We start from the raw sequence: 11,448 nt of genomic DNA, 5'->3' as shown, positions 1-11,448 counted from the left end.
TCTGCTTATTGAATGGTGGGCGAAAAAAATATCTGTATAGTGTCCATTATCTAAAACCCCGCAATGACGTAGTTTGTGTTGTTCTTAAAATAATATTAACTTAAACGGTCAATCTGATTTTCTGGAGGAAAAATAATAGTTTTGATGAATCAACAGCTTGGGAAAATAGTCGCTAGATTAATTCAAAGAAAAATTGTCTGTAGTTGCACCTCAACAGTATAACCAGTGATAATACTATATAAATAAAATTAAAGTAATGGCACCAGCATAGACAGACACAGTAACAGTACAGAATGAGGTAACAGTGGCAGTGTGAGGAAATGTCAGCGTCACTGGCTGGTTAACAGCAATGGGGAGGAAACTTGTCTCTAAATCTGGAAATGCTTGTGCAGATGGATGGATGGAAGGTGAAAAGTGACAGTGCTGGGTGGCTAGAGTCTCTCAAGGTGCTGCTTGCTTTTCTGAGGCAGCACCTGAAGACGATGCCTTTGACCGCCAGAAGCTGTGTGCCCGAGGAACTGGAAGCTGTTGAAGCCTCTACAGCATCCTCTGCGATGTAGATAGGACTTTGGGGAGTCATCCGTTTGCGAAAGTCCAGGATCAGCTCCTTGGTTTCTCTAGCGTTGAGGGTGATGTTGTTATACATGGTGAAGAGCTGGGCCTACAAATCCCAGCATTCAAGAGGTGAAAATACAGACTTAGAGGGAATTTGGGAAAAGTGAAAAAATCCTCTTTACTCGTGTCTGTATAAATCTCACCAAGCGTAACTTTGCAGATTAAAGACTGGCTGAGAGTGTAAATGTAAACGCTGATAAGGAGTCAGGAACAAAGTGCTCATGTAGTGCACACCTGGGTCCAGAGGGCCCTTGTTCAGATGGAAAACTGAACAGGCATCTTTTGTGCTAAATGACAGCCGGTGCTGCTCAAGATGATGGACACTATGGGGAAATAAAAAAAAAAAGAGTTTTGAATGAAAAGACACACAAGAGTAACAGTGCAGCCTTGGTCACGTCTCCCCAGCTCATGACTGGACCAGGCTCCACATTGACCCCAAAACTGGCTTTACACACAGGAAACTCACTGAAACTCAACACAACATTGTCCTGATCTTGCCTGGGGAGTTTCACCTGGTTACTGAGATGACCGGCAGCACAGACAGTCTTACCAGCAACAGATATGCTATTAAGGGGTGCGAAGCGTCTGCTGCCAGCACATGGCTTTATATCTGTCGGCTGCATTTGCGCTGCTCCTCCCTCCTATAAAGAGGACAGTTGAACAGCAGTGTGAAGAAAGGGCACAGAAGCAGAAGTCAGTGGAAAAAGCCCCATTACTAACCCTAAGCCCAACTTACTGCAAACAGCCCACTGTATTTCATATGTCTGCTTCATATTTTCCATTTAATTGCCATAATCTCTGGCAGTCAGTGACAAAAGTTATTTACCCTTAAACAGTACTGAGATTGAGTAGAGTGAGGTACTTAAGCGGTATTATGGAAGAATAAAAGCTGAGTCCCATGTCCAGGCGAGATGCGTAGCTGACAGGCTGATGAATGTTTCAAACTCTTACCTCCACCGTACTGACAGGAACGGCGAGCTGCTGTGGCATCATGGCATTAAACTTCTGTTTCTCCAGGGAAGAAAACAACCAAGACCAACCTTAATAATCCACACACTTTGAAGACTGACATAAATGGTAAATATGAGACGTAAATATCATCCAACACTACCAGGTACTCAGTGAATACTCAGTCATGCAGAAATATAATCTAAAGTTATAATTATGGGGACACGTGGCCGTCCACTGCAGGTGACAATGTCCTAAACTCTTTCATACTTAAAGAACACATACAGTTATTACTTTGTAAGGATGCATAAAACTCCAGTTCAGTAAATTTATGGAATATATACTGCAGCAACTACTTTATAGTCATTTATTAAGTAACTGACTTATTTCTTCCCTGCGGGAACTTGTAATTATGCTGAAATAAAAATGTAACTTAACAGCGTTAAAAAGAACTCAGGAATCCAGTCCAAAATGCTTTAGTTTGACATGTGATCAAAATTCAAACTAAATTTCATAGAGTAAACTAATACATGATAGCATCCATGCAAAAGATCAACGGCAGAACAGGGGCTCTTAAGGCAGACTGCATTAAAAAGGAATTAATCATCTCTCTCAATTTAAATTTGGGATAATAATTCTCTTCAGAAGCCTCCATAGAATAGTGCATCCATCCCCTCACTTATGTGTAGAGACGTATCCTAAGGCTCTGGCAACAACATTCAGGTCAACAGCATCAAAAATTTCACAGCTAGTTTTAAAACTTGTTTTTCACTTTACGTTACAGCAAGTTAGTTAATATTAAATTATTGCAACGTGCAGATTAATAGTCAGAAAAGGTTTTTGAAATTTACATAATGATAAATGAGAACTATATTTGATTACTAATTACTGTTGACTAATTTCCTGTCTGGACTTTTCCCCCTTCATTGTTAAAAGTCATTATATGTCTGGGTGCCAGTCAGTGGAAGCACACAGACACCTGGCCTATTCATTCAGCACCAGCCCATCAAGTAGAGAATTCAGCACCACGGACAGTGACCTGTGTTACTATGACATCAGGTCATTGGCTCTAAATATTTTTCTAGAAATAACTAAATGGCTCTATTGTAGAAATTTCCAGCCAGAGACTGGGTTCCTATATGAAGAGAATATTATTATTCAGACAAAGAAAATAAACTACAGAAAACTAGCTCTGCATGTCATCTCCCCTTTACTCCTTAAGCAGGGCACACGCACATCAACAAGTACCAATGCAGCAAATACAGATGAACAATTTCACAGCTTCAGAAGAAGTCAGATTTCTGTGTAATTCAGAGATTGTCAAAGACTTCTGATAGAACATTTTCTGCACTTGAGTCTAATTTCAAGATAAATTGCACCTGGGTCTATTAAAACAAGGTGATGCTGCCTGACCTACCAACCAAGGCTGGGGAGGAAACGTAGGAATACAAGGAAAGCAAGGAAGAAAAGCAGCCACCCTATCTCATGGTCACGGACACAAACATCAGGGAGTGTTATGAAGAAGACACCACACTTAGGACCATTGGTTTTACGCAGTGAATTACACCAGAGAGAGTTTTTACATTCTAGCTGTGTTATGTAACATTCCTCAGCCTTCAGCTTTTTTCCCCACACAATGCAGGACATGCAGGGGTGCCAAACAAAACAGTGGAGCTGCAGTGTAGCCAATTATTTCTTTCAGTAGTTTTAAGATGGTTTGTGAGGTTGTGTGTTAGAGATGGCGGTGAGCAACACTGAGGCATCTCAGGGAACCATGTTGCCCATATTAAAAAACATGCACGCATGCAACTCAGGCAATCCAGCATTTCTTATTTCAGTTACGTATGACACTGCATGTTGCGGTTTTACATGTTCACTACAAGTCAGTGGTTTTTTCCTTGTATGATTATGGCCACATTCACACCAAAAACACACTAGACATACTGTACAAGGCACTCAAGGGAAAAATTCTCAGAACACAAAGTGAATGTATCAACCGAAGAAGGATTTTTCCTTTTCGGAATATTCATTTTTTTCCATGTGGAACCACTGTCCATGATTCAATTGAGTGCATTCAAAGAATGATACATCAAAACTAATAGTGACAAAATATTCATTTAATATGCATTGTACATGAATGTAGGACTTAGATGTTGATGAATTTCTCATCAGTGAAGGGCATATACACTTAAGGGGTATTATGAAAAAAAAAGTTGAGAACCCAGAAGTAACTATCCGATTAAAGATGTAATCTGGTACATGTGCAGACCAGTGATGGATATGTAAATGATTCAAATTGCAAGGAGTTGGCATGTTTAATCACCAGACACAGGATGCCTCGTAGTCACATTAGACAGTGTTAACGGCACTTGACGGAGTTTGATAGGGTTGCATTGCGGGTTTACATGAAGCCAGGTGGTCATGTGCTGCAATTGCATGTGGGCCATGCGGATATCACAGTGGCCTGATATTGAAACCAATGGGCACGTGAGGCATCCACACACGTCGTGAAGTTTCTGGTCATCCAAGACAGACCACGCCAAGGAAGGATCGTCGGATTGTGCTCCAAGCATCACAGATCCCCATGACACCTGCGCCTGATATATGGACACAGCTACTGGACTCTCTACAACACCCTATATCATCGTGTCGCGATGACTGGCATCAGCTGGACTACGGGTTCACCGTCCCATGCATAGGCTGCCGTTCACAATAGCACAGAAACGGTTGCGTTTGGAGTGGTGTAGTCACTGGGAGGCATGGACTGATGGACTGATGACGACTGGCGTCCTACCATGTTCAGCGATACATCTCAGTTCTGCAGTACCACAGATGACCGTCATGTGCGTATGGTGGCGCTGCAGGGAGAGGAGCAATCCTGCCAATGCTGTGGAGTGACACACCACACTCTGACGGCACAGTGGTACACCAGTGACATCCTAGTAGTATCCGGGCCCAGGGGTGTGCTATACCCTACTGACATGGGACCAGCAGTGTGACCATACCGCCAACTCCGTGGTCCGTTTGATCTGATGATTATAATCATCGCGATACAGTCACATGCCCTTTCATCACATGCAGATTTCATTTTCACAACTTAGTCTGTTGCCCTTCACTTTTTTGCCACTGAGTTTGTGTTTTGACACTAAGTTGATGGGAATTGATTATTTAAGCGTCATCTAAAGAGCTTATATTAATTGGGTAAATTGCATAAGACTCACATGGTATTTTGAAAAGATTCCCATATGCGCTGATTAGCTGGGGTTGATCCAAGCAGCTGTGCACTTTTCTCCTGTAACATAAAAGTTTGCTTTTAGGACAGAAAACAAGGTTAAGACCATATTATGTAGTTTACATCTATCAAAATAAAACCAAAGTCACTGTTACCAAAAGAGTAACCATGTGTTATCAAATTTCCTAACATTTTGCTTCATCTTACTTTGGATGCCCATGGTTAGGAGAGAAGCAGAAATCTGCTCAATCATAAGAAAGACTTTTATTGCTACACTGTAATCCCGAATAAGTTGGCAAAACTCAAAAAATTTGAGGTAATCAGTTACGTCAAATTGTTTAAGTTGTGAAATTATAATTTTAAGTAAGCAGAAAAATCTAGTTTTGAGTTTGTTGTACTCATGCAAAATAATTTGTTCTTACTTAAAATACCCAAGTTACCCTGTTTATACATTTTGAGATCAATTAACTTATTTTTTTCAATATCTCCCAACTTTAAATACTTAGTCACCCAGCTTATACATTTTGATTGTAATAATTTTTTTTAATTAAATTTTCCATTTTGAGTTTCATAAATGAAATTAACCAAATTCTAAATCTGTAAACACTATAAATGTATGAAAACGCATCTGTAATTTCAAGCAAACACACAATACCATTTTTAACATTTATTTTTAAACAAAAAATGTCCAACAGGTAATACCAACATGAATGTTTACAGTAAACATGCCTTCTATAAACATACAAATTTCTCAAAACCTTTAAAACAGTTTGTCAGTAACAGATTTACAATAAACACTATTTTAAAATGAATAAAGTATGCCCAGAATGTTAATACAATGAAAAAGAATAACAATACTTTCTATGGTGTTCTATTTGATATAACAAATCAACATGACACCTGTAAAGTAACCCTTTAAAAGGGTGAAAATTCTCAGGGGAAAAAAACATTCAGGAAAAAGTAATGCATAAAACCCAGTATGACTTGTAACAAAAAAATATTTTTGAAGAATTATTTTGTAAAATATTTTTTAACAGAATTTTACATGACCAACTTTGTTTAAACATGAGCTTCAAAAAAAATGATTTAGTTTGACAAAATTAAATATCCTGATTTTTAAAACATACATTAAGTCATATAAAACTTAGTCTTGCGGCATTCATAAAAAGAAATAAAAATAGTGCATTCTGGTAAGTGACTCCTGTATAGTTTAAACTACACGTACTGACATGTTTTTAAGTTACTGCCCCAGTGCCAGCCTTCATTAAACGAGAAAAAAAAAGTAGCTCTACATCAACTCATTCTTTAATGTTTGCACGCTAGGAGACAGTTTTCCGTCATCCATGCCGAGTAAAACTTTTTGCACAAATTCAAAAGTTTTGGCAAGTCCTTTAGGATATTTTAAGTGAAGAGCATACATGAATCCAAACAAGACAAGAAAGGCCTCTGGAAGTTGGCTATGGGTGGTGACCACTTCATTCTCCAGGACAACTGAGACCCTCACTGGATCGTAATGGATTGGAGCAGCAGCATTTTCATGAACAACTGTAAGCAGGGACACTGGAGCATCCTCAGTCAGTACTTCAGGATTATCAATCTAAAAAATATTATTCAGGGACATGTTATATTCATGTTAGAACATTATCAATATGACTGAGTCAATATTACATGATTCATCAACTAGTGATAATTACAAATATATTAGTAAGTAAAGGTTGCCCCTCAACCTTCACCTTTGCAATAGAACATGCATAATTGTAAAAACAATGAATGAAGGCTTACCAGGGTGGTCCTAAAAAATCCTATGTCTTTGTCACGCAGCAAAACTGGAAGACCTCTGATAACGGTAGTCCATCGTGAATTTACATCATGCAGTTCCTGTAAAGATGAAAAACAAGAAGAAGAAAAAAAACAACATCTAAATATCTGAAATAAAGAAAAATCTAATTACATTTTAAAGAATACTTCATCTTATGACAACAACCATACCTGCTCATCATGAACTTTCAAAAGATTAGCCAGGGCATCTGCTGTCTTGGATGCTTTTTGCCTTAAAATGGTCATCAAACAAGGTAGGAGGTAGTCCAGTTGTGCATAGAATTTGTTGGGCAAATTCTCATTTGTAACACGTTGGTACTCTGCAAACAGCTAAATCGGACAAAAGAGAATTTTATAAAACAAACCCACATCAGAAAATATATAATAATCACTAGAAAACAATTATTATTATTATTATTTACCTCAGATGTTATACGCAGTGCAGGCCAGAGATTCAGAAACTCATTCACAGATGGGCTTCCGCTAACAATGTTCTGTCGTCGCAGAGCAAAAGTTTTCTCCATGTTCTTGTGGATGAGACTAGTATTTTTTTCTGTCTTCTGGACTTCAACAGCAATTTCCTGTCTAACTGTTTCAAGAGATGCTTCATCCTCACCTTGAGGAAAGTTTGGCAAATAATTAACCTCAGAACGTCTTGGTTTCTTGATTTTAGAATGTGATGGTTCATTCTCAGGATGGCCTTGACTTCTTTTCCCAGCATTAACAGTTACCTCAAGACATCCAATTTTCCTCATTTTGTTTCTCAAGTTGCCCATCTTGAACTTTAAACTGGTTTTCCACCCATTCCAACCTGTGTCAGAGCCTGGCTCCTTCAAACAAGGATGCTTTGTGACAAGGGCCTCTACTACTTTTCCTATCTGTTTGTCGTCTGGGTACGCCTTAAAATCATACATGGTTGAGCCAAGCTTCTCCAGAATGTCATGCTTTTGGTCTCTTGTCAACTTTAGACCCTTTCCGCTCTTCTCAAATTCATCATTTCCCTGTCTAAGCCTTAGCTGAACATCATAGGAAAACTGTGGAATTGGAAAATCACGAGGCCACATCTTAGAACGTTCAGGATTCGGTTAATGTTAATGTTAATGATTAATGTTCGGTTAACGAACGGCGGTTGTCGGTTGGGAAAATTAACCGAGATGAACATCCCTAGTTATACATTAACTACCTAACGTTACTGAACAGCGTGTAACGAGTCCGATCCGCCATTGAAATTAATATTATATAAATAATATTACACCTTTCAGCTGAGAAGCCGCACAAACGAAGTATTTCAAAATAAAACTCCGTATTGTGGATAACGCAGTTTTAAATATAAGTGCGGCATAAATGTTTTAATTTCAATTTTACCTGAATTTATAAACATTGTGCTGGTCAGTAACAGCTCCCAACACTGAACTAACGTTAAAAGTTTCTTATTGACCAACAAGCTGCAGCGCGGGATGAGGAGCTTCCTCGCCTCAAGATTTAAACAGGGCTAAACGCGTACTCTGTAATGCAACACATCTAAACGCATCTACATTACTTTTAAATGTTACTGTGATTATATGGATTAAAACACTTGCTTAAGATTCATTGGATTTGTATATTTCAATATTTTACTTACTGTAGTGTGAAGCGAGGCCGATCCGCCATCTTGAAAAAAACGAACGAGGAATAAGCGCGGGCAAGACAGTTGACGTGAACCTGGATGACGTCATACGCAAAATCACAAGGCTGAAACATTTTGAGTTAATAAAACTTTAAAGAGACATTTTGTTTAAATTAAACCAGCAAAATTTTCCATCTTACTTGAAAGGTTTAATTTTTACAAACTCATAAATAAGAAAAAGTTCTAAATACTCATAAAGGTTAATTAATATAAACTAATTGTAATTATTTAAGTTAATACAACTCAGTTCAATCAATTAGTTACAGCATTAGGGTTTACAGTGTACAGGGAGTGAGATCTTGTTGCAGGTGACAAGGCAGGATAGAGTGTGTTTAGAAAAATAATGAAGAGGGAATGTGAGTGTGAGCTATCGTGGCATCTGTGTATAACCCAATATGGCGGCATCCTTCTGAATGTAAATAACATAGCCGGCTTAATTAGCTTAATCAAGCGTAATTGAACTAAGGAAAATTTAGCAATATACTTTCCCTGCTTGGTGTGATAAATACAGCAGCAGCTGCTGGTGGACGGGCTACAAACAGACATCAAGAAGAAATCCCACCTCACAGCCATTTACTGTACCAAACCCCTTAATGTAACTTGTAAAGATGTAGGTATTGGCGTATTCACACATTCATTTGCAGTGTCCACTTCCTGTCCAGTAAATTTGGCAGGACGGAATTTGAATAACCTATAGGTCTGACTCATGTATGCGGCTGAAGGAGTAAAGATAGAATGGGTGAAGAATCCTGTTATACAGTCCTAGTAGACCGAGAACCACCTGATTGCTACTGTAGTTGGAATCAAGGGCTGAGCTGCATGGTGGCCTGGGGGACAATCATGAAAACACAGACCCACTGATATCCTCAAAACCCACAATCAAAAGGGGAGTCAGGCACGGTGGCCAACCACTTGGCCCGTTAAGCCACATGGTGGCCCGATGAGCAGGCAAACACACTATGGGCTAAGGGGTACAAGACAGAGGAGAGAATAGGATGGCCAGTGACATGTGAACAGGACAAGGCAGGGATGGATTCTGACATAGGTACCATACTACTTTGTTTAAATATGCCCAAGTGCATAGAATGTTTTAGTGCAAGTCTTAGACAATGGTATCTCTGAATGACACCGCAGTCTGACTCTTCCTGAAGGCCCTGAGAAGTTGTTTGTATGCACTTGCTGCCTTGACACTTGCTGATGTGCGTGTGCTCTGCTTGAGCAGTAAAGGGGAGATCACATGCAGAGATGATTTTCTGTAGCTTCTCAGTCCGAGTAAAAATAAAATCTTCTCGTTATATAGGAACCAAGTCTCTGGCTGGAAATTTCTACAACAGAGCCATTTAGTCATTTATAGAAATATACAGAGCCAATGAAGGAACCAGATGTCACAGCACAGTAACACAGGTCACTGTCCGTGGAACTGAATGAATAGGATAACCGGCCAATGTGTTTGTGTGCTTACACTGATTATATGTCAGGGGGGAAAATATTTATATCATTGTTGCGATGAACGTCATTCCAGCAAGTGGTTACGTCGTTCACGCAAGTGGTCATGCGGAACCAAAGTTTACTCACCTGTGTGCACCCGAGGGGAAGGCATTAACGGACGCACCTGCTCTTTATTTTGGATAAAGTCGGCAAAACGCATTGGTAGCGCGACAAGCAAAGGGTCAAATCTACACCAAGTGCTTCTGGAACTGTGCTGCGATTGTGTACTGAAAAGTAGACTCTGAACGGACAGCCGGTAAGACCATGAACCATGCGTGTTGGACTTTGTTGCAAATGTTATTTGTAGCAAGCACTACCTGTTGCGAGTGGGGTTTATTTCTTAATGGGGTGCGCTAATGAGGCATTGAGGCGCTGGTGCTGGCTTGTAACATTATATGAGTTGTGGTATTTGACTGTATTAGGAATAAATGGTGTGCTGTAAGTGTCTTAATGACAATATGTGGAATGCTGTTTTATTGATTCAGATGTTTGCATTAATGCGGTTTAAAAGGGGGGGTTCTATTTTTAGTTTATCTAAAAGTTAAATATTAAATTGCTAAAAAGAAAAAAAAAAAGTATTAAGGGTGAACTTTCCTTTTAATAATTCATATGGGCAGAAGTGTTAAACCTATTGTTCGATTGTCTAATTGGTTAGCTTTTCATTGCAATTTATTGCGTTGAGTAACTCATTTATGTGTTTCCCCAGTGGTTTGATCTTAAACTTTGATGTTTGGAGGAATTTTATTCAGAACAAGTTATGTATAATTGTGTGGAAATTTGAAGCTGAGATTGGTCATTCATTGTATATTTTGTGTGTATGTATGTATATATATATATATATATATATATATATATATATATATATATATATATATATATATATATATATATATATATATATATATGCATTTAAAGTAAAATTTTGTGTTTGCTCATAAGATAGATTGGTGAAAGTTGGTGTTTTGTGGTTTAAGGTTTTTCACCTGTAAATGCCTGGCTTGAGGAAAGCGAAGATAAAATAAAAAGGGATAAAGAGTCCAAAAAGAAGGCCTGGTTATTCTGAGTGAAATCCAGTTATATGTTCAGTTTTGGTACATCTCTATCAAGTGAGGGGTAAAGCACAGTAAGAATTGTGATCACTTGACAATCATTGAGGGGAAAAATGTAAAAATATATACAGTAAGGACAATATAATCGTAATTTAATGTATCCCTTCTGCTCTTTAAAAAGCACAATGTCTGACTGACAAATATGTCTATTATTAGCACATTTTAATAATTTAATTAATATTAAGCAGTACACCTATTTCCTGTAATCACTCTGCGTTAAAGCAATTTTTAAAACTAGCTGTGAACTGGATGCTGTTCTGACTGTTGTTGCCATGGTGCCTTATTTACTTTCAAATCGCATTGTCCACAACCTGATCAAAGGACCAAACTTTAAAATCAGTGCAGGGTAGTGTCGCAAGTAGTGATGCTTAGGCTTTAACCTATGTCCTGGAAAGAAAGAAAATCTACAAGCAAGATATTCTTGGATAAGAACGTCAAGGTATGCAACCTCTGGCAATAAAATTTTCTGTGCACAAATCAGCTCCACAATGTCTTTTAGCTGAAGGGTCAACTGCCAATCATCATCTGTGGGCTCTTTCACCTTGTCACACATGATCACAGGAAGAAGTCTT

General features: G+C 38.6%; 1 protein-coding gene across 3 annotated transcripts; it reads right to left on the bottom strand.

Annotated features, from left to right (window-relative positions):
- Positions 1 to 5,449: 5,449 nt before the first annotated feature.
- Positions 5,450 to 8,357, bottom strand: LOC125728992 (uncharacterized). Of its 3 annotated transcripts, none has more exons than XM_049005549.1 (5): positions 8,235 to 8,357; positions 7,036 to 7,647; positions 6,785 to 6,943; positions 6,578 to 6,673; positions 5,450 to 6,392 (listed from the first exon to the last, which is right to left on the bottom strand). In XM_049005549.1, exons 2-5 carry the CDS (start codon positions 7,525 to 7,527, stop codon positions 6,084 to 6,086), a joined length of 1,056 nt encoding a protein of 351 aa, XP_048861506.1. In that variant the 5' UTR covers positions 7,528 to 7,647; positions 8,235 to 8,357; the 3' UTR covers positions 5,450 to 6,083. The 3 variants fall into 3 exon arrangements, with proteins under 3 accessions (XP_048861506.1, XP_048861507.1, XP_048861505.1); XM_049005550.1 differs by having other exon boundaries at positions 7,036 to 7,229; XM_049005548.1 differs by lacking the exon at positions 8,235 to 8,357 and having other exon boundaries at positions 7,036 to 7,902.
- Positions 8,358 to 11,448: the final 3,091 nt, after the last annotated feature.

Source organism: Brienomyrus brachyistius, unplaced genomic scaffold (assembly GCF_023856365.1).
Source record: "Brienomyrus brachyistius isolate T26 unplaced genomic scaffold, BBRACH_0.4 scaffold389, whole genome shotgun sequence".
NCBI classification, from domain to species: domain Eukaryota; kingdom Metazoa; phylum Chordata; class Actinopteri; order Osteoglossiformes; family Mormyridae; genus Brienomyrus; species Brienomyrus brachyistius.
The sequence above is the reverse complement of the archived record's forward strand: the minus strand, read 5'-3'. Positions and strand labels throughout refer to the sequence as shown.

Excerpts from the sequence above, each read along its gene's own strand:
- LOC125728992 (XM_049005548.1), bottom strand. The coding sequence starts at position 7,677 with ATGTGGCCTCGTGATTTTCCAATTCCACAGTTTTCCTATGATGTTCAG. Across the intron at positions 6,674-6,784 it reads TGAAAGTTCATGATGAGCAG|GAACTGCATGATGTAAATTC; the intron begins GTATGGTTGTTG and ends TCATCTTTACAG. Across the intron at positions 6,393-6,577 it reads GATTTTTTAGGACCACCCTG|ATTGATAATCCTGAAGTACT; the intron begins GTAAGCCTTCAT and ends AATATTTTTTAG.